This window comes from Cydia pomonella, chromosome 3 (assembly GCF_033807575.1).
Source record: "Cydia pomonella isolate Wapato2018A chromosome 3, ilCydPomo1, whole genome shotgun sequence".
NCBI classification, from domain to species: domain Eukaryota; kingdom Metazoa; phylum Arthropoda; class Insecta; order Lepidoptera; family Tortricidae; genus Cydia; species Cydia pomonella.
In genome coordinates this window covers 26,428,442-26,455,886 of record NC_084705.1, presented here as the reverse complement: position 1 = coordinate 26,455,886, position 27,445 = coordinate 26,428,442, and the positions used below count along the sequence as shown (strand labels likewise).

The 27,445-nt window shown below is 36.3% G+C and overlaps 3 protein-coding genes and 1 long non-coding RNA gene across 6 annotated transcripts in view; 3 read left to right on the top strand and 1 right to left on the bottom strand.

The window, feature by feature from the left end:
• The window catches only part of LOC133516428 (uncharacterized), a 452,437-nt gene that overhangs the window by 61,954 nt on the left and 363,038 nt on the right, over nt 1–27,445 (top strand). The window lies entirely within an intron of this gene.
• On the top strand, nt 169–12,303 carry LOC133516422 (putative uncharacterized protein DDB_G0277255). The gene is made up of 5 exons (XM_061849351.1): nt 169–707; nt 6,761–6,904; nt 8,462–8,598; nt 9,172–9,377; nt 11,266–12,303. The coding sequence occupies exons 1-5, from the start codon at nt 566–568 to the stop codon at nt 12,011–12,013; spliced, it is 1,377 nt and encodes a 458-aa protein (XP_061705335.1). The 5' UTR covers nt 169–565; the 3' UTR covers nt 12,014–12,303.
• On the bottom strand, nt 12,029–27,160 carry LOC133516423 (homocysteine-responsive endoplasmic reticulum-resident ubiquitin-like domain member 2 protein). 3 transcript variants are annotated; one of them, XM_061849353.1, is made up of 6 exons: nt 27,077–27,145; nt 24,411–24,707; nt 20,296–20,720; nt 17,831–18,052; nt 17,087–17,282; nt 12,029–16,677 (listed from the first exon to the last, which is right to left on the bottom strand). In XM_061849353.1, exons 1-6 carry the CDS (start codon nt 27,128–27,130, stop codon nt 16,564–16,566), a joined length of 1,308 nt encoding a protein of 435 aa, XP_061705337.1. In that variant the 5' UTR covers nt 27,131–27,145; the 3' UTR covers nt 12,029–16,563. The 3 variants fall into 3 exon arrangements, with proteins under 3 accessions (XP_061705337.1, XP_061705339.1, XP_061705338.1); XM_061849355.1 differs by lacking the exon at nt 24,411–24,707 and having other exon boundaries at nt 27,077–27,160; XM_061849354.1 differs by lacking the exons at nt 24,411–24,707; nt 27,077–27,145 and adding an exon at nt 24,007–24,383.
• On the top strand, nt 24,891–26,963 carry LOC133516427 (mediator of RNA polymerase II transcription subunit 20). The gene is made up of 4 exons (XM_061849360.1): nt 24,891–25,137; nt 25,269–25,411; nt 25,887–26,146; nt 26,549–26,963. Exons 1-4 carry the CDS (start codon nt 25,124–25,126, stop codon nt 26,756–26,758), a joined length of 627 nt encoding a protein of 208 aa, XP_061705344.1. The 5' UTR covers nt 24,891–25,123; the 3' UTR covers nt 26,759–26,963.

Here is a 27,445-nt window from a genome sequence, read left to right as displayed (position 1 = left end):
AAATAAATAATTAAATTGCTAATTCTTTTTTGTTCCTTTTTTATGAATTAGCAGTATATTTTAAAGCTCTTTTTATTACTATAATAAAACGGAAGTTTACATGCCTAATTTATCTGTCTACGCCGTTTCCTCGTACGTGGGATGTTCCTTTTCACTTGCAGTCTAGTAACAGACGCTAGTCAGTATAGATATTTTAACCTCCTAGGGCTGGTTCTAATTTACTTTGTGAATTCATGGGATTCTTTAATATTTTTCGGATAAAGTTGCCAATTCAATTGCTTAAAAAAAATTAATACAGTGTTATTTTATAAAATGTTAAATATTATTTTTTTTACTGCGTAAAGTTAGATATGAAAAAAATCTTTTCCCGCCTAAATCTGAAACTGTCACTGTCAAGTTAATCAAGCACCACAATGAAATAAAACGAAACCATAAAATGAAAAGGAAAGGGAAATGCGACAATATTTCGCTTCAAAGGAATTAGAAACTAACTGAACAAAGTTTTTCAATGCTTCGGTAATTTTATAACAAAGAGGTTAAGTGTATTGAAGTACATGTATGAATTATGTCCCTGCTAGAGGATGTGTTCTTGGAGGACGAGGCAGGTGAAGCTCAAGAGCTTGAGCGAGTGATCGAAGGTGACGAGTTGGATGACAGACCACGGTCTCCAGACAGTAATGAAGATAGTGAAAAGGAAGATGAGGCTGGTTAGTAGCATTTTCTTCTTTATTAAGCTTCTGTACCGTTATTTGAAGCCTATTTAATATTTGAGAGTGCGATGCTGTTTGACAGATGACGTAGCGGTTCACTATAGGCTGACACCTACCCCCTTTGTACTTGTATTTCAAATTTTAACCCCCTCCACCAGGCGCCCGTGGCCCGCGGCCGCGGAGCTCTTCATTGGCGTTCTGTTTGTCGGAACGTTCGGTTCACTGCAAAAAATTCTTAGAAATCCTTAGATTCTTAGAATTTTTTGTAAGTACTAATTGAAAGTATTGTAAACGGTTTTACCGTTCGATTGTTAATATTACTTCAATGATTTGATGGACAGCTTGTGTTCGTCAATGTGTTTAGCAAAGCTGACACCGCATCGATTCACATCGCGAGCGCAGCGAAGCTGTCGCGTAAGTAAGCGATTCTTATTTTATTTTGTTTACAGCGAATCGAATCATTTTAAGCACGGAGCAGGTCCTTGAAAAAGTGTAAATGTGAATGGCAGTTTATAGGCCACAGTTTTATTGTCCTCCGAAAGGGAGGTTATAGCGGTTCCTATTACAGTATAGAACTGCCTAACTTAGGAATAACTAAAAAGACGCGCTCTGCGACGTCGTAGTTTATGCTAATCAACTTGTGATTTTGCATTAAGTAACCTTAGGGTAATTACAATAATAATGATCGTAAGATATATATGACCTGATATTTTTCGTGCATTTCCAGACTTTCTGGTACTGTGCTGCTGTGATACAAATTATTTTATTTTGCATTTAAATCGAAATATCACAATAAAGGCTGGATTTGGAAGTACCCCCAATTTTAGAATGCTTGAGAGCTGGGGCTAAAACGCTTAAAATAAGCTAGAATAAGAAGCCATTAAAGAAATACCATGTTTGGTATTGCCATGGGTACCATTAAACAGTAAAGTTACTCTAGTATCATGCTGGCTACCAAATTAGGGTCCTATCCGCCTTAAAGTCGACGAAGCCCCGCGGGGCTTCTATTTCCGCTCTGAGGGACGAAAGGTAACTAACAAACCTACATCGAAAACCTCCTTTTCGATCTTTTTGTTTATATCCTTTGGAAAGTTTTTTCTTAATAATACCAACTTTGGATGCACAGTACCGTCAATATCTTTGTGAATTTTATTTTCAATTAAGGTATTTGTACGTAATAATAAATAGTGCAACTGCTAAAAGTGCCTTCTAGTTAAAGCAAGGGATTTAAAAGTGAAACTCTTGTATGTAAAACTGACATATCCCCATTCAGTTGTGTTATTGTGAATTTCGTTTAAGGAGTTTTATTATATTTATATACGTATAAAATTTTAGTTTTGACATGTATAACTGCATACAGGAGGGGCACTATTTACCCCTTTGCTATAACTATAACCCTTGTGAGAAAAGGAGGTTCGAAGTATCTTTTCATGACTTAAGAACGTAATTGAGACTGGGAGGTCGGGTGGTTACAGACCGCCGCTGCCTGCACAAGGCATAACACATATCCTGCTGCGTAAGCAGAGTTGAACAATATTGCATTCTGTTAAATTAGCATACTGTAACCTTTCCCACCTGCGCAAGGTGTGGAGAAATTTACTACCATTGCGTAACTTATTGTACCTATACTACCTGTACCTATTATGGATATCCGCCATGGCCTACTACAATAACTATCCTGCTACTTAGCAGAAGGTTTATTAAAATATAAATATGTGCTGTTAAGCATACATACATAACGTACCTAATAATTCCCGCCTGCGTAAGGCGAGTGAATATTACTATTAAGCCAGCTGAAGACCTGCCGCCTGCGCAAGGTGTGCGATTTTCATTATCCTGCTACGCTAGCAGATGAAGCAAGATGGCTACTATAAGACCAGTATACTTAATACAATGAACATGGTTCCAAACGCCAAGACCTTTCCCGCCTGCGCAAGGCGTGTGAAAATGATTAGTCACTGGGGCTAAAAGTCAGACATGGTTTTGATTCTGTTATCAGATAACAGTATATTAAGATCATACAACATGCCTGCGCAAGGCGTGCAACATCCATTTGCCTGCTGCGCAAGCGGGTATCAATTGGTTCAAGGTATCATTAATCAAATATTGGTACTACAAAGCATTTATGATATAAGTACCTACTTAACATGTATCTTTTTCTATAAGCCAAGATTTCAACTCCCATGTAAATCTCCGACTAATTCACAATAATAATTCATAATCATTTATTTGCACATAAAAATCCTACGCAAGGCATTCGAGAAATAATTTTTTACTATCGTTTTGCTGCGAAAACACACCCCACTAAACATGAGACTGGCCCAGGAAGACCATAAAACCCTAAAAAGATAAAATAAGCCTTGACACACTCACTGCCAGCGACCCGCTAGGCGTATTCCCTTTTAGTAGGCGCTTTGCGAGACATACTGTTTTCTCGCGTTATCAACTTCGCTCGTAACGCGTAGCTCACGCTGGCACTGAATGTGTTAACTGGCTTTCCGGTGAGTAATATTAAAAATCACCATAAGTGGTTCATACTTCATACGTGGCCCATTCAGTCATGCTAATAATCTTGATAATCTAGAGTTCATGATACTGATCGTTGAATTAAAATTTTTAAATTTGTTTTGAATTGCCTTAATCAACCGGCCGCCCCGCCGCTACATAGTTCTAATGGTTTAAAGATATAAATATATTACCCTGGACTGGTTCAAGGTTCTTGGCTATTCATCATTTAACCCCATTTGGGTCAAACACAACAAAGGTTGGGAAAAAATGTATCCCGCCCGTAGCAGCATAACCAGATTGCAGCAGCATAGCGTGGCTTGAACTCCGTTAACGTTGCGTTGTCTACAGGAAAGACGTGAAGGACTTAATAAAATGTCTATGACCCACAACTGGTATATAATCATAGCTCAATGCAACTAATCATCGCAGTCCAAATGAAAGAAAGCCATTTCGGTTATTAATCTAGATGAATACATCAGGCGTTAAAATATATGTCCTAGATGTCGGGACGACTTCTTGTTAATAGCCAAAAGTGCTTTTTTGGATAACGGATACAAACCCTTAAGGGTTGAGATACATACATTTACCTATTGGTTCGAATCTACTTTAAAAGACTGTGTGGTTATGATATTCAATATAAAACATTACAAATTTCCCGGGTGGAATTAAGCAGGCGTACATAGGCTACGGAGACTGCTTACCATCAGGCGGGCCGTATGCTTGTTTGCCACCGACGTAGTAAGAAAGGCAAGCAACCTCGAAGGTTATTTCTATACCAATGTTCATTAATTGGTGTCCTATGAAATTATTCCCATAAGTATTCAGTTTTTGGCAACAATAATGTACAAGACAAAGTTTCTGTATTGTATACTGTATGTTACAAAACATATATGTGAGAATCAGTGAGCTCACTGAGATAACATTAGAATTGCTTTATATCACCGTTGATACAATGTAAATGCTAGACAAGTCTGCGCCATTGGGCATGGGCATGCCACAGGTTAAGTTACCTACTTAAGTATATATAGTTCTCAGATCTCGTTTAAAGTAATGTAACATTAGTTTTTCTTCAAAAACATAAAAATAGGAAGGCTACTTAATGCCAAATGATTAAATACTGATTATTTTAACGAAGGTCTTTGACCTTACTATCTAACCCGTCAGTCAATAACATATCCTTGGTAAGATAAATAGTTATGTCCATACATCTCGCGCTTCCTTGAGCTTGCACCAGGTAGTACAAGTAGGTAATCCTGAAATAAGGTACGAGTATATTTGTGAACAAAGCTGGGACTACCAGTTAGAATGGCTATTACTTATATGTGTTAAATTATGCGAATTGTAATTTATTCAAACACTTTAGCGAACGTAAATCTATCATCTACGCACAGGCCTAACCTTGGCTTATCAGGAACGCAGACATTGTAATATGTGAAATACCAGACGATACAAAGAACCAAGCGGGAGAGCACTCTCCTGGCAGAGTTTTCAAGATTAAATTGTAGCTCACTAACTGAAATTGACGAGCTTTTAGTGCCAATAATACAGATCTTGTTTAAGATTTTAATCAGTCACTTTATGTTTTTAATATGTATGAAACTAAAGGCCAAGTAAGTATATTCAGGTGAAAGCCTTAAATATACCTATACATCTTGCATGATGGTACATAATTTCAACATGATACTCGTAATAATGATACCTCCAAGAGGAAAAATCCTAGTATTATTTTTTGCTGTATTGCAGGCATTGAATTGATAAAGGTCATGTTCTTACCATACTGGCCCTAATTATTGTACATGTAATAAAATAAAACCACATTATAGGCTGGTTAAAGTATGGGCTTAGGCCCAAAAATATTTTAGAATACTCTCTGGGGTAAGACTACCATCGTAGCGAATATCAAAGAAAAATTAAAATGGTTACAGCAAATAGGATTTGTTGTGTATTATATAATATAATATAATTCAGCCTATATACGTCCCAGTGCTGGGCACAGGCCTCCTCTCATGTGCGAGAGGGCTCGGGCTATAGTCCCCACGCTAGCCCAATGCGGATTGGGGACTTGTTGTGTATTATGATTGAAAATTGGATATTCTACGAGCTTATTTACATTCTGAATGGCTATGCACTGTACACAACTACAACGGTGAGAGTGGTAACGGGTTGAACTCTTTTGGATGAGTAACATAAAGCTGTTAATAGCGCTACCAAATTAACCTACTATATCACTTACTGTCTTATTGTTATTTAAGAATGTTCAAAAGCGGGAAAATAAGGACAGCTTATGTTAATCCATGAATTAATTGGCTGAGAGCTTGATTACTTCTACAATATAATAGACAATATTGCATGTTGTGATAAGTGCACTTTTCATATGATTTACTTTGCCCTTAAGACTGTAGGATTTTTGGAAAGCAAACAAGCGAAGCTCTGAAAAATGTATATAAAAATCGTTTTTTGTGAGCCTATAAGTTAAATTGTATCCTGCCTCATAAGTAAATACCAATATTTGGTAACCATATCTGGGTAAAAGACACTTTAAAGTGTCAATAATCAAGTTTATTTTCTTTTTGGCAAGGTAATATAAGGTCAAATATGAGTCAGTTTGTTAGAATGTGGACCTTGAAATCAATTGAAAGTATTGAAACACATATAATGATCGCAATGTTATTGTTGGATGGATAAAATAAAAAGTATAATTATGTTTTCATAATTTATTTTAATAAACATACAGTTTTCTATATTTATAGGTCCTATCTATAAATAACATTGTAAAGTAAAATATGTCACTGCACACTTTAAGCCTTTTCACATTCATCCATGTACCCGGATTGTTAAGTACACTTGTACTTGTTGTCTCCACCATTTTCACATATCAGTATAAATTAATCACATTGGCGTTTTCTGACCACCAGGCGATCACAGACACGTCTCAAATATTAAATAGGCTTCAAATAACGGTACAGAAGCTTAATAGCAGCGTTTTACCTTACAATAAAACGCTTATTAAGCGAAATACCTTATTTGAAGCCTATATTTTTAAATTCGCCTGTGGCTACAACACTCAGTTGCAATAAACCAAATCACTTATATAATGCCCGTCGAGGGTATTTTTAACTCACTGCGTTTTCTCCTACCATGCAGGTTGCAATAAGCAACATCTATAGTCTATACATACAAGTCAACTGGTATGTCTCTTCATATTGAAAACGAAATAATATCAAATGCAATCCTTTTTCGAATGTGGTATATTGCAACTTCGTTTTATTTATATTTTGAGACCCAATGAAGAGCTCCGCGGCCGCGGGCCACGGGCGCCTGGTGGAGGGGGTTAAAACTTGAAATACAAGTACAAAGGGGGTAGGTGTCAGCCTATAGTGAACCGCTACGTCATCTGTCAAACAGCATCGCACTCTCAAATATTAAATAGGCTTCAAATAAGGTATTTCGCTTAATAAGCGTTTTATTGTAAGGTAAAACGCTGCTATTATGTGTGTGTGGGTGTTTTTTATTTGATTTTTTTAACATTAACTTTTTTACAGAGGAAGACAAGAGAGTAGTAGATCATACAGCCAAAGCTAAAAAGGTTGTGAAAAATCCCCGTTTTGTTCTGAACCCGGCAAGGCTTACCGGCCCAAGGGGAATTCAGGTCTTACCTGAACATTTCAAAGAATTTAAATTTAAAGGTATGTACCTAATACATAAATACATTAAATTAATGAAATAAAAATCTGCAATAAACTATGCTTCTCGGTTTGGCCTAAAGGTTGACTATTAGAGAATGCCATATGGGATTAAGTATGTCTTTTGTGTATGTGTGTGTGTGTGTGTGTGTGTGTGCAAGTAGGTTTCAGGAGAGGCTTCAGCATGACAAACCACATCCATACAATGGAGCACATAATAGAAAAGTACATGGAGTTGCGAAGACCACTATAGCCTTTATTGACTACAAAAAAGCCTTTGACTGTATTTCACACAAAAGCATATGGGAAGCTCTGAACAAACAAGGAATAAATAATAAGTCCATAAACATTTTAAGAGATATATACTCCCATAGCAAAAGTAGAGTCAAACTGGACAGATTAGGCACAGATATAGACATTAAACACGGAGTGAGACAGGGTGACCCACTCTCCCCAAAACTATTCATTCCTGTTTTTCAAAATTTAATGTGTGACTTACCATGGTCAAACAAAGGAATATATGTGTCTGGGAAATATATGAGCCACCTGAGATTTGCAGACAATATCATATTACTGCCCGAAAACCCATCCCAACTAGGATTGATGATAAATGAATTAATGACAGCTAGTGCAAATGTAGGGTTAGAGATGAATCTCGAAAAAACAAAATTGATGACTAATGAAAAACCAGTACCCATTTTAGCAAACACCACCACACCTGAATATGAATACCCCCGAAATATACATATATCTTGGGAAATATCATTTAACCCTGAAAGAAATACAGAAGAAATAGAAAGAAGAATAGCCAATACATGGAAACAATTCTGGGCTCACAAAGAAATACTCAAATCACAACTTCCTGTATACCTGAAGAAAACAGTGATGGATTCATCCCTACTGCCTTGCCTCACATATGCCTGGCAAACCTGGACCTTAAATCAGACAACCAAACATAAAATACAGACCAGAAGCTGTTTAGGCATAAAACTAAAAGACAGAACAAGATGCTCTGATATTAAAAAAAGGACACAAGTAACTGATGCCTTACACTTTTCTCTGAGTATATAACGGAGATGGGCTGGTCATGTGGCAAAGCTCAATGATAGGAGGTGGACAGGAAAGGTGACCAAATGGAAGGGGCCCCGGTGCTGTAGAAAGAGAGGACATCCACTAGGCCAGATGGCAGGACAAAATTGTTGCTACTGCGGATAAGGAATTGCAAAGCGTAGCAAAAGACAAAAAAAAATGGAGACAGCTGGAGGAGGCTTTTACCCAGAAGGGGTCTACAGCAGAAAAATAAAATTCAAATTCAAAAATATAGATATCAAACAATAAAATTTCTCTGTGGAATAACAAAGCTCTAATAATAAATAAATGTAAAGACATTTATTTCCATAAATATACAGTTACAAAAGTGTAACTGTATATTTTTAATTTTGCAATAAGGTTTATATAAATAAATATTTTATAGATCTACAAAAAAACTGGATGTTTAAGTTTTGTTGTAAGTTACTCCGGGAAAGCAATTCTGGCAGTAAATATTCTTTTATTTTACAGGGAAAGGCCATGAAAGAGAAGATTTAGACCTTATTCTCAAGAAACTAGAGCATTGGGCCTACAGACTGTACCCTAAGTTCAAGTTTGATGACTGCCTCAAGAAGATTGAAACTCTCGGGAAGAAAAGACCAGTTATGGTAAGGTATTTACTTAATAGAAAGAATAAGGTAAAAACAAGGTACATATTAGGTGGGTTAGATAGGACACATTCTTCACATAGTTGCACAGCTAGATCCGGTGGCCCTATCCTTCTAATATTTAGTTTTTCTAAAGGATATAATATATAAAAGGATTCTTCTATTATTTTCATCTACCAATAAATCCTTTTGTCAAAGAATAAATTTAATTATCTTAGAGACCAAATATACCTTGGTCTCTTTAAGGCAAGAGTGAATAGGCCACTACTGATCAGGTGAGCTCCATCTTAGGCCCTGTCTTCACTTTCCATCAGGTGTGACTAGGGCCAATCGCTGATCAGTTTATAATTTTTTAAAAATGGTTAGGATACTTGTAAGGAACAAAATAATTTTTGACATGCTTTTTATTATGCTATGAATATAATAATACAATAAGTCTTAATATTTCAATACAACCTTTTTGTACAAAATAAAGGGTTGTCTTAAATGGTGTCACTATCCCTTTACTGAGTTCTAGGCCTGTTCATTAGTTTAGCATTCTTGAATGTACTACAATATCTCAATTTTTTTTAGGTTCACCTCCACAAAATTCGCACAGACCAGTATCTCTCAGAGGAAACAGTTCAGCAGCAGGACTCCAGTGGAGATGAGGCAGCTCCACCACAAGAGGAGGATGAATTTGACCGCTTGTTGCAGCAACAGATAGAGTTGGCACGGTCCACTCCTGCTCCTGATTCAGCTAGGAAAGAGATGCATACTCCAGTATCTAATCATCAAAGGTAAGAAACAACAAAAAAATGTAAATAGGCGGGTCCACACAGAGCGAGTAAATTGCCGCGCATATGCGCGGCAATTTCCTTGCACACAACACGGCCGGTGTAGACGTGCCTCGGCCGAGGCGGCGTGCGCCTCGCACGTATGCTCGCTCTGTGTGGACCCGCCTAATGAGTAGGAACTCATACAGATAAAAAAGTAACTAGTAGGTACTTATTACCAAAAATGAAGGCGTGGAGTTGACTTGAAATGAAGGGTCAATTAACTTTTAACAGCATTAAATTTCCAAGGTAATATAATTTTGATTTTTAAATAAATCCTATAGGCATGGAGTGGCATTCATTAAAATATTTTTGTTAAAAAGTATTTAGACAACTTTGTAAAGCTTAATGAGTGATGGCACTGATGACCCATTTAAAATTATGTAACAAGGCCATATTTGCTGACTATACAATAGTATTTTATGCAACAGTTGTATAAGAAGGGTCAAAAAAGGCGAGTGGCGTGAGTTACAATGTGAGTCGGAGCCGAAGGCGTAGGCGAACATTGTAAAGGAATACGCCACGAGCATTTTTTGACCTACTTATGCAACATTGCATACAATACTTTTCCTACGAGTCACCAAAAATAAATCTTAATTTAGGCAAACAAAGCAAAAGTATATAGCCAAGACGCGCGAGCATACCATGTTACGCGCCCGGCCCGCCCCGGGCCGCGGCCGGCCGGTCAGCGACACCTCGTAACTCATGAGGCCCTGGTACTTGCTACTTGATAAATTAAATTTTTGGACAGTTTTTTCTCGATTTTGGCCACCGTAGCCTACGGAGACTAACAAGCAACGCTAAGCGGTCTTCGTAGTCTATGGGTGTTGCTATATTACGGGTGTCACATGCGTGTTTCTGACTTAAGAAGTGATTGTTTTTACTATGCAACCAAATGAATATTTTGTAAGTTGGCAGCAATGCACTTAGTTTAAAACTGTATTTGTTTTGATTTTGTTAGGTTGGTAGCCATTAATCGCAGTAACGTTATAGCGATTAAAAGCACAAGAGCTGTTATGAGGAATAGACAATATAGACTTTTCTTGAAATCTTTTATGTATGTTCTTATATTCGTGTTAATGAATGCATAAATGACAGATAACAGTAGAGGAGTAGGTACATAATGTACATAATATGGTATCAACCAATATAATCAATGTATGCCCTCTAAGGAACTTGATCACTAAACCTTATTTATAAAACAAAGTCCCCCGCCGCGTCTGTCTGTGTGTATGTATCATCGGGATAAACTCAAAAACTACTGAACGGATTTTCATGCGGTTTTCACCAATCAATGGAGTGATTTAGGTCTTGGGGAAGGTTTAGGTCTATAATTTGTTTGTGCAACCCATGCAAAGTCGCTAGTAGAAAATAAAAGTGTGTAAATACATAGACGCTATCGGACGACGGCGGCGTTACGCCCTCGATTAAGATCTCGGACGTATAACGGAATACATAATAATGCATGTTATCAAAGAGATTTTGAAATAGAGGTGTATTGTCAAAAAAAACTTTATAGCGACGTAAACTTATTGCCATCAAAGATCCATAATAGATCAAAGGCCAAAGGTATAGCAGCATCGTTTCGAGCGATGGCGCCATAACCTTTAGGTAGCGTTTACACTTTTTGATATTTAACAAATTGAACACATATCAGTGAAAGAATAAGGATCAAAGTCAAATGGCGTTCAAAGTTTTAATCATGTGTCGAAAAATGGCAGTAAATTAAATTTACGTTGCTACTAAGTTTTCTTTGACAATTCACCTCTATTTCAAATTCTTTTTGATGTTATTGATATGCTATTTTTAGTGACATAGTTAAGGTTTGTCTAATTTTGTTTTTATTTTTCAGGTCGCCCCTTATGTTACCTAAAGTAACATCATCACCGTCAATTAGTGATGAACAAAAAGAACGAATGATGAGGAACCGGAGACTCGCTGAGGAAAGGCGACTAGCAAGACTCAATAAATCTAATAATTCTGACCAGAATGCTAACCATTCTACTGAAATTCCAGAAAGAACTGAGGGAACAAATATTGATAATGATGCTGTCAATAATGGAGAAAAAACTAAAGTTGATACAGAAAATGATGTTACAGAAAACAATGAAGAAATAGACATTGTACCTGTGATAAAGAAACACAATAGGACTAATGTTATTGACAGTGACAGTTCTGATGATGAAAACGTATTAGCAGTAAACGAATCCATCACAGTTGATGTCCACACATCAGTTGTAAAAAATGTTGCTAATACTAATGAAAATAATTCTGATAAGGAGAATATAGTTGAAGAAGCTTTGGAATCTGATCAAAACGGAATTTCTGCAAATCTTACTACTGATAATTGTGAATCTAATGAAAACCACAAGGACATAGAAACTGAAGTGGCTGAAATAAATTCATCAAATACTATGAACACTAAAGAAGATAAATCGTATTCTAGAATAACAGAAATTGTATCGGATAATAGTGATAATATTATCGTAAAAGAAAATGATATACCTCCAAATACAACCAATAAAACAGAAAAAGGGGGAAAAGATGGTGATCCATTAACAGTGGAGTTAATGGATGTTGATTTCACTGATGATTTCTAAATAAAAATCAAAGCATATGTTTTAAAAATTTATTGTTAGCTGAAAATTAAACACACCATGGAATATCACAGTACGAACGATCCGCTATGCATGCTGTAATATCAAATACGAGTAAATATCCATAAAACTTAATTACAAAATGCTCATCTTTGTATCCATGTTAATACAACTATACAATTTAGTGCATATATATGCCAACATATTTTGCAACCAAAAATCTAACATATTATTTCACATTCCGAAAATTGCTACTACTTAAGCCTTAATTAAATACTACATATACAATTTTATTTTACAATCTTGATTTTATCCTTTTCTATAACTGGCTTTATAAGTAACTGGTATACTTCATTCAGGAATGTTTTCACCAATTGTTGGAACTTACGTATTCTTGTAATTTCATAACCGCAGAGCCAAGAACTAATAATCAGCCAAGGGCGTAGCCAGCCAGTGATCTAGGGGGGGCAAGTTGATATTACCGGAGGTCCTTGGGGGCAGATGCCGCAGAGGGGCATATAGTGAATGTAAAATTTGAGCTCTGGGAGCAAACCCCCCCCCCCCCCCACAGCCCCCTCCCTTGCCTGTACCTGCCTACGCACATAATCAGCAATTTTCAACCTGATCTAGACATGAATTCTGTTGAAATATTAATTGGCCACCCATTTCATTAAAATAGCGTTCAATTCATAAATGGGATATGGACCATTAACTTCGTAACTCGTAACATAACTTATGGCTACACCCAGTATCATAATGTAATAGCAAAAAGTTATTGACTGATATGGGAAGGTAAAGTGCCATGATGAGTACCGCGCCATGTTTTGTGGTTACTGAATTGTCAAACGTCAACTTCTGACAGTCAGCGTTACCTTATAATATACTTATAATAGGGAGAATTACTGCAATGTTCTGTCGCAAGGGTGCATCACTAGCACAAACCGTAAACCATAGAGTAATGTAATTTATAAGCATACAAAATATGTGCTAGTAGCGCCCCCTACGGAGTATTTCCTGTTTACAGAGCCGTACAGTGCCATCTCGTTTAACTGTCAATTGTCAGGATGGTATTTAAGTTAACCGCTATAAAAACTACTCATTATTTACACGCTGAAAAATTGCATAGCAAGAAAGGTTAACTATGCAATGATTACTAAATTCAGATGAACGTTTCTATGCCTATGTTTATTACGAGGAAGAATAAAATGTTTCGTCATCACTCTTCAGACATCATAACGGGAAAGGGTGCCCAAAATTATCTTCACTTGCTCCTAATATGTTGCTTGGTCATACTGGTTTGCTAATGCTAACTTTTAACCCTATCGCAATGGAAATACTTAGAAAAGTCAACGAAAAGATTCCAAGATTGAAGATTCATTAAATTTGTTATCTTGTTTTAGACAAGTTCCAATTTTTGGACGAAATTTTGTGGGTTGGATATGGATTGGGATCCACCCCACAAAAATTATTTAAAGAGTACTCCTTACGGTGCGACTGTCCGTCCGTACATCAGTCCGTCTGTCACATCGCTAAATATCTTGAGAACCACTTAAGCTATCGATTTGAAATTTGGAATAGTTATGAATATGAACATCGCTAACCCAGACACATTGAATGTATTTTTTTCTTTTTTTTTATTAACTATGGAAAATGCCCAATATGAAGAGGGGGAAGTCTAATGACTAGGTCAAGTGGATCACATTGCAAAACATTCTTTCTTTTTTTAATCATAGAGAAAAAAAAATATTTATGAAGGAAAATGTGAAAAAAAAACATTCCCCTCTTATTTCTGAATAATTATGTTTTTTTATTTTATAATATTAAAATTACTATAAATTTAACAGGAAAAATATAATCAGGCCTCTGTCCTGTTTTTCTTTAAATGGCAAAAACATTTTCGAATTCAGTTTGCAATTTAACATTTCTATGAGATTATATCAAAGACAGGTTTTTCAAATAAAATAACAATTTTGGAAATCGGTTCATATGATAGAGAATTATCCTCGAAAAACCAACTTAGGTGCATTACATTGTGCAAATTAGTTAGACAATTTGCTTATAGATGGCGCTGTACACGAATTATACTTGTTATAGGTACTTCTGATCAAGTCTTTCGCCTTTATAGTTACACGAGATAATTCAAAGTTTGAACAGAACCCTCGGTGCGCGAGTAAAACGAACTCTCACTTGACCGGTTTTTTTCTCACTGGCATAGCGACAATGTAAAAACATACTAATGTGAATAGTGCAAAAGGTAGTTAAAACCACTTTCCCTAACAAAAAGTGCTCCAGCAGTAGCAGCATGGTTCCATTTTTATCGTTTGTCACTATGCCCATCACTTTCGCGCTTACATACTTATTAGAACGTGACAGGCATGGTGACAGTCATCTTAGCCCTACTGGTTGAAAATCATAGGCTTAAACATGCTATACAAATCGTTATAAGAGATTTTTTAAATATAAACCCTTTATTTATTTATTTTACATGCTTTTTCATCACATTAAATACATTTTTAACCTACGTAGAACTAAATACCTACTGTGGATTTATAATACATATTTATTTATATTATAATAAATATTTTTAATCATACAAACATGACGTACACAAGCCATTAAGTATTTTATGTTGTTGGAAAAACAACTTTTCGTCAATTACTGCTCCAAATTTTATGAACCGCCAAACAATCAGAAAGAGGATAATATATTTATGGCAAGAAATTATCTATATCTTAGAACAGTTCTTTTAAAAAATCACTTTAAATTTCAAATCGGCCAAATATAGAAACAAACATTATAAATCCACAGTGGCAAGTCCACCTAATACTAGAAAAAGATAAATTATACACATTTAATATTTGGTTTTATATCAGTACGAGGAATTTTAACAACCAGGACTTACCCTTAAATGTAATCAAACAAGGCCCATATATTCAAACAGGGCCCATATATTATTTTCTACAGAAATTTATTATTGCGACTAAGTCGCGAGGTTCAATCGCTTCTGGGATCTATCACTCTTTCCTGGCATGCATGCCCTTTAACCCTTTGACCGCCAAAATGTCAAGTGACGCGCAAGGCTACAGCCTCATAACAAACTTTCGTGCATTCCGACAAGGTTAACAATGCGCCGCACACGACAGGCGTGGCGTTAAAGGGTTAAAACTAAAAAGGTTTAATGCTTGATGGCATTTTACGTTGGCTTTTTGAAATAAGTGTAAGCATGCGACACATTGACACTCATAGAATCGTTTTGCGTGAAAACACAACTATAACCGTGGAGTACCTAACTTTGGAAAGTAAGACTTCATTTCACTAGTCAGTTGTACTCATCTATTAGTTTAGTATATGTATACGAGTACATATAATTTAATTATGTATATGTACATTTTATCATGTAATACATATGTAACACGGATCTACAATGTACAAGATTGCATGTCAAAAATCAAAAGTGCGACCTAAATCGGATTGACGTTTAAAGCATTCACTGCCACCGACGCATATATGCGTTCACCGTCATACAAGTTTGTTCCTAGGCCACGCCCCCTGGCAGTGAATGCGTTAAATGTCATTAGAAGTATTTATTGAATTCAGAAATAATTATGTGAATGCGTAAATTATTTAGTTTTGTAACATAAAATACAGCTTTTCGTATTTCCAGCTTTGGTACATTTAAGCGGCCGCTAATGACACTCAAAAGTGGTCACGTTTTTCCATTCGCAGTTCGCCTTTATCGGACTTATGAAATGTTCACATATGTTATACGCGATGCTTCTCTTTTGCACACTTCAATTATCATCAAGGTGCCGTAGGATCAGAAAGCGAAGTTTTTGAAAAATCGTACCGCTTTTCTAGATCACAATACGATTGCTGTTAAGTACTGGTCATACGCATCACGGCATCACATACTCCACCGGCAACGGACGAACACCGAATTAGTTTTTTATAATTGTTTGGCCGGGATTCTTTGTAATTAAGGCGGAATTAACCAGCCTATTTTTATACAGTCCTCGTCATGATTTCTACGTCTAGTAGGACCCTAACATTGGTCCTTCGAGCCGGATTTAATTACCAATCTTGAGGATTTTCTCTAGTGACTTCATCGATTTTTCGAAGTACTGTATCGATTCGAATCCAGATTTTTTTATTTTCAAAATGCACTTATTTTTTCAATAATTCGTGCACAAAACCTAAAAATATTAAAATTTTTGAGGGAACTCATCGATAGATATATTATATATGCAGTATATTGCCCAGTGAGAGTGACAGAAGAACACGAACCTACGGGGCCTGCAAGCGTCATTGTAGATCTGTGATATCTAAGCCAATTACTTAAAAAAAATAACATCACTGACATCAACCAATATGTTACCCATACGATATAGGTATTTACTATATGATACATTCGGAAAAGATTAAACAAGTTTCTCTACCGAATGTTTTACGTCCTTCACAATGTAAAAAGGGCAGCCGAAAAACTACAATTTCAACGCATGTAACCCATAATTACAGACAATTCTAAGTATAATTCACACTAGTTTCACGAAACACTAGTTGGTATCCGGTATCAAAGAAGCGAAGAACGTGGTGAAAATCATCCATGTTACCGCTAAGAGAGACTGCTGATTGTCTTCTGGTGGGGTGGTTTCACTGGCGTGGTTTACCTGACGAAAAAAAAAATTTGTTTAATTTTCATAGTAATAAAATTTTTACGTTAAGTGTGGCCATAGAAAAATAAGTAAGCTTTAGAGTGCTCTGCAGATACATAGATAAAACTCATTAAATTAAGTTTAAAGCGAGTTTTACGAAAACTTATCTGTAATAAGATTTAAGCTTAATAAGTGTTAACTTTTAAGCGAGTTAAGACTTATCAGGCATAACAAATCGTTTGTCCTTATCCGTCAATTTATTATTTGTGCTTGTTAGAGGCCGAAAGGAACGTTGGTGGGTTGAATCAAGAAAGATCTTGAGTGCTGCTCATAATTATTGCCTAGGAGGGAGGGAGAGAGAGTTGTAAAGAAACGATATTTGTCAGATTTTTGCTAACTTAAAAATAATGGGGTATGTTTTTACCTGTGGGGCAGCGTTAACAGCTTCAGCGTTAACTGGGGCAGCTGCTTCATTCACTGGAGCTTGGTTGACTGGGGCTTGGTCAACGGGGGCTTGGTTGGCTTGGGCTTGGTCGAGGTCTACGTTGGCCGGGCGCGGGACTGGCTGCAGTCTCGGTGCCTGGTTAATGTGGAGGTCTCGGAAGAAGCCGATTTGGTGCCTGCAAAAAGGATTATTATTCATTGCCATTTTTTCTTTATGATACGACGGTCTTATTATGGGCGTGGAGTGGACATCATATACCTAAATGTATATATAATCTATGTGAGGTATCTACGTCAGCTGTTATTTTTGTGACAATAGATCTGATACGTTTATGTTTGTAATAAACCTCAAATTAACAAAGAGTAAAAACCATTTATTTAAAAAAAAAGTAAGTACCTAGGTCGTCATTTGTCCGTAAGTGTTGACTTGGATCTCAAAAGGCATAACGAGACAGCCCCACACAGTCATAAAGGCTGACCAAAAGTAAATATGATCAACATTAACGTTTAGTGATTGAATGGATATATCGCTCAGTAAGACGCTTCCAAGTTCCAACCGAGGTATTGCGAACGGTTTGAGAGGTGCAACACTGTCCTTTGAGGCCGTCACGGCTACAAGGGAAGTACCTACGTTCAATGATGATGTACGAGACCACTTCACGTATCTACAGGTGGCCAAGCCACTCCAGAGCTTCTTAAACAGTGTGTCTTGTATTATACTCACAAGTAGCCAGCCACAGCCAACAGCAACACGAGAAGCAGCCTCGCCGGGCTGCCGTACAGGTACACCAGTGAGAACAGTATAGCGATGCGCGACGCCGCATATAGATGGTCAAGCCAGTCGCGGGGCGCCTCGTCATCCTCCGGCGCGGGCGCGGGCTCGGGCGCGGCGGGCGTCTCCGGTACGGGCGGGGCTGCAGGGACCGCGTTGTGGGTTGCTTGCCACCTGGGGGTAATTGATTAATTACATTAACTTTATTGCATAATTAGAAAAAAAGTGCAAATAGCTTTCTTAATGCCTTTTTTTACCGCCAAAGAGATAGAACACATAGTCATAGAAATTGTTTGTTTAACACAACAAACATCGCATTATTGGTAGGTACATTCAAAATTCAATCTTAAAACCCACTTAACAATTTATACAGGGTTCTTTTTGACTAGTTAGCCATACGATAATATAAGTTGCGAAAAGTCCCCAAAAAATCTTAGTGAAATAAAAATAATACATTATTTTATATGCTTCAATTTGTAGCCACTTTTTGAAATCCGAATAATCAGCGCATACTTGGTCACCCCAAAAAGAATTTGAAATAAGAGGTGGATTATCAAAGCAAACTTTGTAGCCACAGTCAGTTTACTGTCATCTTTTTACACATGATTAAAACTTTTAGAACGCCATTTAACTTTAATACTTATGCTTTCACTGATATGTGTTACATTTGTTAAATAACAAAAAGGTATTATGTTTGGCTCGGCTACAATCAGAGAAAATAAGTTATTGCTCTACCGCCAAGAGAGAGTTCATTTTGTATTTGTAGACAGTGTCGTTTAAGGCGTGTTTTAAAACTGTTAAGAGAATTAAAGATCTGTAATGGTGGAGATTATTCCAGCACTTAGTTGCTGTGTATTTAAAACTACCTCGAAATGCGGACGTGCAGTTTTATGAAGTTATTAATTTGTTACTGACCGATCTAAAACAGATCATAGAAGTGTTTGAGCACCAGGTGAGCTTTTCAAAGAGGTACTCTGGTTTTACAACATTAAAACACTAAACAACAAGGAAGTTCTCTTCTGTAAGTCATTTTGAGAATGCCTGATGAATTTAAGTAAGGAGTAACTTGCGTTTGCAGAGGGATTCTAAAACAATAACGCCCACATGCGTTCTGTCCGTACTAATAAGCGTGGTCCACAAATAAACCACACCCGCGTAATCTAACCTTAAGAGTACTAGTGTATCACAAAGTTTGACTCGAAGTCAAGGTTCACGATGACACGCCGCACACGAAAGGCGTGGCGTTCAAAGGGTTAAGGCGTCTCTAAAGCAGTAATCCTTTTGCAACGGATTACTCTCTCGCGCTAAGGGCACGTATTCACTATAAACAATTTTGTTTATAAACAGTATTGGCAAACCAAGTTTATCAGAAAATGTATGGTACTCATTACAAAACATTTATAAACCTGGTTTCTAAACAGAAATGTTTACTTATAGTGAATACGTGGCTTAACTCGGAAACCCGATTCTATCTCCTTGTCTCCTCTTAAAGTACAGATACCGTTGCAGTGATGCTTATGGTCGTTTTCTTTAGTGAGTGCAAAACTAAAGTTAATTCGTATTGTAATTTGTAACCATTACTTTTTCGTACTAGCAGATACATTATATCCCCTTATGTAGCGTTTGCCTATTACGTGAAACGAAAATAATCGATGACTAATGCGTAAATAGGATTTAAGGCTTATCACGTTCTTGGTCCGGACACCTATGAACTATTTCGAGATTTCGTAATGACAACTTATTAAATATTATTATGTTAAGCTAAATACGTTATTAACTTATTATTTAACGCATTTACTGCCAGCAACCTGTCAGGTGGGAGCTCAGTCCGTAGTCACTTTTCGCTATATACGGGTTTTCACATGTTTTTTTATACTACGTCGGTGGCAAAGAAGCAAACCGCCCACCTGATGGTAAGCAGTCTCCGTAGCTCACGGACGCCTGCAACTCCAGAGGTGTTACATGCGTGATACCGACCCTAACACCCCGCACTCTCATTGAGCTCTGGCAACCTTGCTCATCAAAATATTGACATAACTTATTATTTCCTTTATTTCTCTTACTTCTTAGGCTGCGGTTTTTTACAATATGGATATAAAAGTAAAATATAAAAACACATTAAAAAAACAATAGCGGGGCAGGGACAAAGCTGCCGGTGGTCAGGGCCTCAAACGGAGGAACCGCCGGACTATCCACGCCGTGTCCAAGATCACCGCCTTCTTAGGTTTGTCGACAGGTTAGATATATAGATAAACAAAATGACAGTTGAACTTATCCCTTTAGGCTGCCTTTTCACTAAGGCGGAAATGAAAGGAGACCTGCGGGCATCAACCAATAGCTCTTATCTCCGCCTCTGTGGAATAGCAGCCATAGAGAAAAGACATCTCTTGCAGATGGGCTAGTGCGACAGTACTTACATATTGGCATATTGCTGCATATACTGCAGGTACGCTTGCTGCATCATCATCATATGATTAGCGTATGACGCGGGGTCATTAGGATTCGCCGGCAAAAATCTTCCACCAAAGTTGTTTGGGTAAGGTGGTACCCGACCATAATTGTTGACAAAGGAACTTAAATAGTTCTGCATTTCCACTGTATGGTTCTGGTCATTCTGTCTTGTCTCTGGCCTTGATACTTGGATAGGCTCTGCTCTATCACCGACATTTCTCTGTCTTAGTCCATCAGGAGTAGGTGCTGGTGGTTCTGTATTCCTTTTTGGTGTGCACACAAGGTGCATAGTGTGTGCTATCTGGCTTTCGTATGTTCGTAGGACATCTTTGAGCACAGTGTTGTCGTCTAACAACTGGCCTGAGTATATGATTTTTTGTTCATCTGCACCCTGAAAGGAAAAATAAAGGTTTTGTTATCCAATGCAACTCTTAACAACCAAAATAGTATTTTATACAATCGTTATATAATAGAGAGCTTTTCAGTCAAGTACAGTATTTAGACAGTGAAGCTTGCTGAGTTGCCTAAGTAAGGTACGAGATATAAAAGCTTGATTATATCACTATTGTAAACATATACAATACTATTTCTACGAGTCACATAAAATAATACTTTTTTACTATAAAGCCTAAATAATCAATGAAAATTGGTATCTCAGTAGACAAAAATATAGTACAAAATACATATACTCCGCGGACCCGCGCCGCGCACCCCGCGCCCGTTTAGTTTTTTGCTATGGGAGCGCGTCGGCACGTGATTGGTTTATTTCTAAAATGAATTTCTGAAATAATTTTGTATGCAAGCAGATTTTTGGCGGAGGGATCATGTGACTTTTAAATCACAATAATTGGAAATTTGTTTCATCTAAACATGCTATGCGATATGCCTCGCAATGGCTTTAATGGTACATGGTTGCTGCCGCCTTCTGTATTCCCTAAGAAATATGACATCAGTCTCTTTAAAGCAAGAGTGAATAAGCAATTACTGAACCGGAGGCTCTGTCTTGACTTTGCATCAGTTGTTAGTCGTGAGACTAGGGCCAATGGCCGATCAGTTTATAGTAAAATTAAATAAACAAACAGCATCAAAAGTAGCATATCAGGGAATTCAATAAAATTAAAAGTAGATACAGTAGAGTACAGAAGAGTAGGCACCATTCTCTGCTAGCCTAACCAAGTGGCAGTGGCAGATAATTTTAATGCGTTTTTTTATATTCCACTATTGATGCTGACTGTACCTATGTTTATTATTTTGTCCATGTATTTTTTATTTATAATGATAAATCAATTTTCCTTCGGCCATAAGGAATCAGTTATGTTGAATGTATCTTTTTTTTATAATAGGTACAATCTAATACACTTATTCCATTTATTTATGTGTTATTTACATAAAACCAGCAAGTACAAGAAAAAGCAGCATTTTGATTGGCTGTTAAAACAATAACTATGCTTATCAACAACCCAAATAACTACTTCAAAATAATTGCTACTGATAAGCTAGCAGGTATGAAATAATGGTTTTTAGTGTATGCATGAGAAATCTATATACATAATGGCAAATATGCGTAGATTGTAAGAAAATTAATTATTTGACAAATGAAATAATTATTTCTCTCCTATCTTGCTGTAATAAATGATAACATGCGGTACATTTTAAAAACAGTTTCAGTATATTAGAAATACAAATCAATTCAGTATATTAAAATTGGAAATACATATCTCTGTCTTATGTATTCCAGCATTCCTATCGTTTGAGCCTACTTTAGAGTAAAGCAAGGGTAGAGTATATAATGCAGGCATATTTCAGATTAGGGACACTGGTAATTTCTAGAGAAAAATTTAGACTTGGTGCTTCTAGTCAAATGACATGGTTTTGTTCAAAACATTTGATTTTCTACCTTACTGGGTTAGTAATAAAGTCTATTATAACCATAATACTATTGAATGGCATGTTGGGGCTCTAGTCAAAATAACAATTGTACATCAACAAACATTAAACAAATAGAAATAAAGGTAATAGGATGACAGATGCTACGAAAAGTCATGTGACTATTTTTATACATAAGTTTCAATTGGTGTTTTTAACAAATATCCACTTCCAGTCATAAGAAAGTCAGGTAGAAAATCATTTATCAATATAAATTAACTAGAAGTAATACCTACCAAGATTCGTGTCTACAAGACTGTAATTAGGCCAATTTTGATGTATGGGTGTGAAGCTTGGACTCTGACTCAAAAAGAAAAGAGCAAGCTCTTAGTGGCGGAGAGGACAATCTGGCGGAAGATTCTGGGACCTATCAGAGATGAAGATGGAACTTGGAAAAGTAGGAAGAATAGGGAGCTAGAGGATCTGGTTGTGATGCCCAATATAATTGGCGAGATCAAAGCCACGCGACTCCGCTGGCTCGGTCACCTAGAGAGGATGGGAGAGGATGTGGGGAACCCGGGTGGAAAACGTCCGTCTGAACTTGTATAGAAGGTTTTAGCATAAAACATCGAAACAAAATAAAAATTATATCAAGGATAAAAATATCAGCCAGTATGTATGTTACTATGTATACTTAATACACCCACATAAATAGTCTATTTTGGCAAAATGACATCAGTTGTGATCATTATTTACAATGTGATGTTACAAGGTCACATGTTGAATAGATTATAGTGATCTTCACTGCATATATGGGTATATGTATTATACTTATACAAACAGCAACACTCTTTAACTGTCCATCAATGGACCTTATGCCTTTTGTAATAAGATCCACCTATGGACAGTTAACAGTGTGGGCGATGGTACAATTGATCAGAAAAAAATACTTTAAAAAAATTATCAACCTACTTATTTAATGTGGCTATCAACTGTTGCAGTAGGTGATATTTTTACTACAGTAGACTCCTGCTATAACATTTGCTCATTGCAGCTTGCCTAGCTTGTTTAGTGCTAGCAACAGTGTATTAAGTCTATGCAGAATATTGAAACAAAAGAAAAAAGGCATTGTAGGTAATGATTTCAAAAAAAACAATTATATTATATTTTGTGCATTCTTACACACAGAGCCATCAAAAGTAACAATATATAATAACGGGTAAATTTACTGCATACATTACAGGAAATATGAATGAAATTATATCATCAACAACATGTCCTTCAAGCACGTAATTATAGATATATTCAACAATATCAATTAATCATCATTCAGGCATATCAAATGATAATGTATTTCTTAATACTTAACTTATGTAGGTAAGAATAAGATTCTAATTTGCATACATTTCGAGATTGATTGTGTATACAAGTGTTAATTATACACAATCAATGGGAAACTAGATTTTCCTAGTCATTTAGCAAAATACTTTCAATTTCTTATTGAAAAATAAAATAATATTTTATATACTTTTAATATGCATTGCTTTTTGATTTTCAAAAAAAAAAATCTTCCATGCAGTTACTGTAATACTGATTTCTGCATATGATCTCATTAAAGGTTATGTTTCAATTTAGCAGAGTAGAACAGCAGGGTGCATTTCTATTAGCAATAATTATCCTTGTAAAATTTATAATTAAACTTATTATAACCATGTTTATATTAGAATATTTTTATATTATTAAATATTAAACTAGGACTACACTATGACGGAAACAATAAAATTTTCTGACGAAAATATTGGAAATCTTACCGGTTTGCTAGGGTAGACCTCCGAGAGGTGGCCCTTCAGTTGCTTCACTGTCCACGAAGATTGGCACTCAATATTCTGGTCCTCAATTTGTTGATTTGGGGCCTTAACAATTAGCGTTACGTTATCGGGGATCATTTTCAACCATCCAAATACGACAACTAGTTAGATAATAAGCCGTCGCGTGATTTGATCACAGCAAAAAATAATACTTGCAAAAAAAATTGCGTTACATGTACACTTCACGCAAAACTTTAAAATTTGACGACGCAACGGAAAAGTCAATTTTTATATCGTCCGAGCCACTTGAACGGAAATATTATGAATTTATTGGTTTTGATGTAAATAAATACTCCGTAATATTGGGCCCCTCCACTTGTCAATTTGCCTAAAGAAGTCACACATACCTTATAAATATCTGTCGATTTTTCATTGGTCCAGCAATAACGGTTGATAACAGAGAATTGTTTCCATTTTCGCAATTCTGGCCTTGTTATTAGATCACGATGCCTAAGTATCATAACACGGCTTCTTATTGGTTTATTGGCAGATGTGGTCATGATAAGATTTAGACAAAGGGAACAGGCCAATTGAGCGCCAGTGCTGCCATTAGTTATATTCCCCACTATGGTAATACAGACTATTCCTACATTCCTAGGTATATTTTGTTTCACATCACGCATTTCATAGTGTGCTGAAGTGATCTAAAAAGAAATTATTTATTTATTAATCTGTTGCTAGTTTATTCAATTCTTACCAAAATTTATCAAATAGGTCTTTTTTAAGTTAAAAAACATGTTTTTAGAATTTAAACATATTGACATTATTCCGTCATGAGTATAATGGAACGTTTTCAAAAAATGAAAGTAGACCTTACTGTCAAAAAAACATCTATTCAAATACTCCATAATCCAAATATCCACTCCACTGTGGAATATTATTGTTTAGGCAAATTTTCTAAATCACTCTCACAAGTTTTATGTGTTGTTGTGTTAGTCCTATTGTCAATGTTGCGTTTTCAGTACATAATATTATTATCTACTAATCGTTTCGCTTTGAAATGCCAACTGAACTAATCTAACCTGGTCCGGTAATTTTTTTATCAACATTTTCAATAACCATGGGTGTAACAGTGTAAGTTATATGTTATTTTATTGCAATCTATCTATATTAGTAAATTACATCGATTGAATGGTTACTTTTCAGTTTCAATTAAATAATTGACTTGGTTTCTTCTCTATCTGACCTGGACGATATTTTGATAGGTTGCAGCAGTATCCAGTGCCTGAGAATAAGACTGGGACATTTGTAATAGAGCTCCTGACAAGACGCCTGCTGGCGTTGGGAGCTACACAACAAGGGCAGTTCCTAGTGGACTGTGAAAGCTACCTGTCTCATCCACAAATGGGTAAGACTCAATGTTTAACATTCTTAAGACGTTTTTTCATTGCGGTTTATATCGTTCTTTGCGAAAGGTTTCAACTACCTTCTTAATAGTTGGTTGATGTTCTGTCATATACCATAATCTAAGGAGGTGACTACAACAACAAATGGTAAAACTTTGAAATCAGTGATTATCTTGATTATTTGAATACACAGGTTTTAAGGGAAATAGTACAATTACAATTCAAGTGTGAAAAGTAGGATATTTATAATGAGTGACAATAAATCAAAACATGACTGAAGTGAGTGTTTTAAAGTAACACAATTGGACTCTTTAATTTTTCGACATATGCATGTAAAGTGCTAATTACCGCACTAGTGCAGTAAAGCAGCACCATATGTACTGTAAAGGTTATTAAATGCCTGCAATATAATTAATAACAAAATGTTGTTACTATTGCACCGACCACTACCACATTATCATTCCCTTTAATCAACAGGCACCACAAAAACAGTCCACATCCTCCACAACTCAGAACAGCCCGCCTCTGTCTTCTCCATACTAGAAAGTGGCACAAAGAACATCCATGTTATTGCCGATGGTCTGTTCGATCTACTGATGATGAAGCTCTCACAACACTATACGTCCAAGAAACAGACCAAGATTGAAAGCAAAGGACCGAGATTTGAGTTGGGAGATTTCTGTGTGAAACTTGGATCTGTTATGATGAACCAGAATTTTAAAGGGATCCTTATTGAGGTGAACTTTACTTAGTTTTTGTAAATAAATGTCTAATAAAAACCTAGTGCCTGAAACAATTGCACAAGAAACCTGCACATGAAACAATTCAAAATTAAACAAATATGTCAATGTATTTGCACAGAATAAAGCAAATATCTTTTGAACAATAGTGATTATTTTAAAGCCTGACCAGTAATATACGATCAGTACGATCACGCACCATATTGCAGAATTTCATTGGAACTAAATTTTTAATCCTAAATTGAACTGTCACCCTATACATGAGAATAACAGCGCCTTCCTGACAATGATCATATATTTCTGGTCGGGCTTTAGATAAAATGTATATTTCTGCATGTTTTATATAATTAGTTATATTGAGTCTTTCTCGGTCGCTAATAATTTTAAAAACTTTCTCAGGTTGAATACAGGCCCTGTGTTATGGCGAACGCCGTCTGGGGCCTCCTACGGGAGTTCCTCCAGGGCCTGCTCGGCCCCTCTGTGCCTGTGACCCCGCCGCAGCACCTTCTAAGCCGCATGCACGAGATATATACGCCCATTGACACTATTCACCAGTACCTTGAACACTTTAGCCAGTATAGGAAACTCACAGGCCTCCGGAATGCCTAGTTGTATGATAATTTTTTCTTTAATGCTAGTATTTGAGCAGAGAAAATGTTTGGTGCAAAAATGTGTTTACATGTGCAGAAAAACGGCCAATTCAGACATTATTCAGCTTATCCTTTATAAGGCATCATATAACTGATCATAGTGATTATCATAATTAGGAAAGTATGCTAATAAGTATACAATCAATAAAAAGTTATTTATGTAATGTGTTTTTATTTTATCTCTTTTCCGGGCTAGCAGGATTTCAAGAAACAAAATAATAAGTTTTTTATACCTTCACCATTTATACACATTATTAAATTATAGAACGGGACTTACTCGCGAACTAAGTGTTATATTTTCCTCTGCCGTTTCCATCAAGATTTGAGCCATACTAACATACAACAAAATACATACGAACGTAGTTTCTACCCTCCATAAAACAAAATATACAAATGTTAGGTTAACTTTTTGAGAAGTTTAAACCTTAAATCTAAGTGTTAAGATTCAAATTCTATTGTTACGTATGTTCTTTATATGCCTGGAAAAAAGTTAAAGTCGTCTCAACATTCATGGCATGCTGGCGATGCACTATGGCCCAAAAGCCCGATCTAACTGGTCAAAAAGGGTCACTTCGATTCTTTAATAGTACGAGCAAAAACGATAGCATTAGCACGATTCTGTTGACCATTTTGTGTAACTACCCAC

Excerpts from the sequence above, each read along its gene's own strand:
- LOC133516423 (XM_061849353.1), bottom strand. The coding sequence starts at position 27,130 with ATGGCTCAAATCTTGATGGAAACGGCAGAGGAAAATATAACACTTAGT. Across the intron at positions 24,708-27,076 it reads ATATAACACTTAGTTCGCGA|ATCACTTCAGCACACTATGA; the intron begins GTAAGTCCCGTT and ends ATTTCTTTTTAG. Across the intron at positions 16,678-17,086 it reads CTGTTAACGCTGCCCCACAG|GTAAACCACGCCAGTGAAAC; the intron begins GTAAAAACATAC and ends TTTTTTCGTCAG.
- LOC133516427 (XM_061849360.1), top strand. Across the intron at positions 25,412-25,886 it reads CCTGTCTCATCCACAAATGG|GCACCACAAAAACAGTCCAC; the intron begins GTAAGACTCAAT and ends TTTAATCAACAG. Across the intron at positions 26,147-26,548 it reads TTAAAGGGATCCTTATTGAG|GTTGAATACAGGCCCTGTGT; the intron begins GTGAACTTTACT and ends AAACTTTCTCAG.
- LOC133516422 (XM_061849351.1), top strand. The coding sequence starts at position 566 with ATGTCCCTGCTAGAGGATGTGTTCTTGGAGGACGAGGCAGGTGAAGCT. Across the intron at positions 6,905-8,461 it reads CAAAGAATTTAAATTTAAAG|GGAAAGGCCATGAAAGAGAA; the intron begins GTATGTACCTAA and ends TTTATTTTACAG. Across the intron at positions 9,378-11,265 it reads CCAGTATCTAATCATCAAAG|GTCGCCCCTTATGTTACCTA; the intron begins GTAAGAAACAAC and ends TTTATTTTTCAG.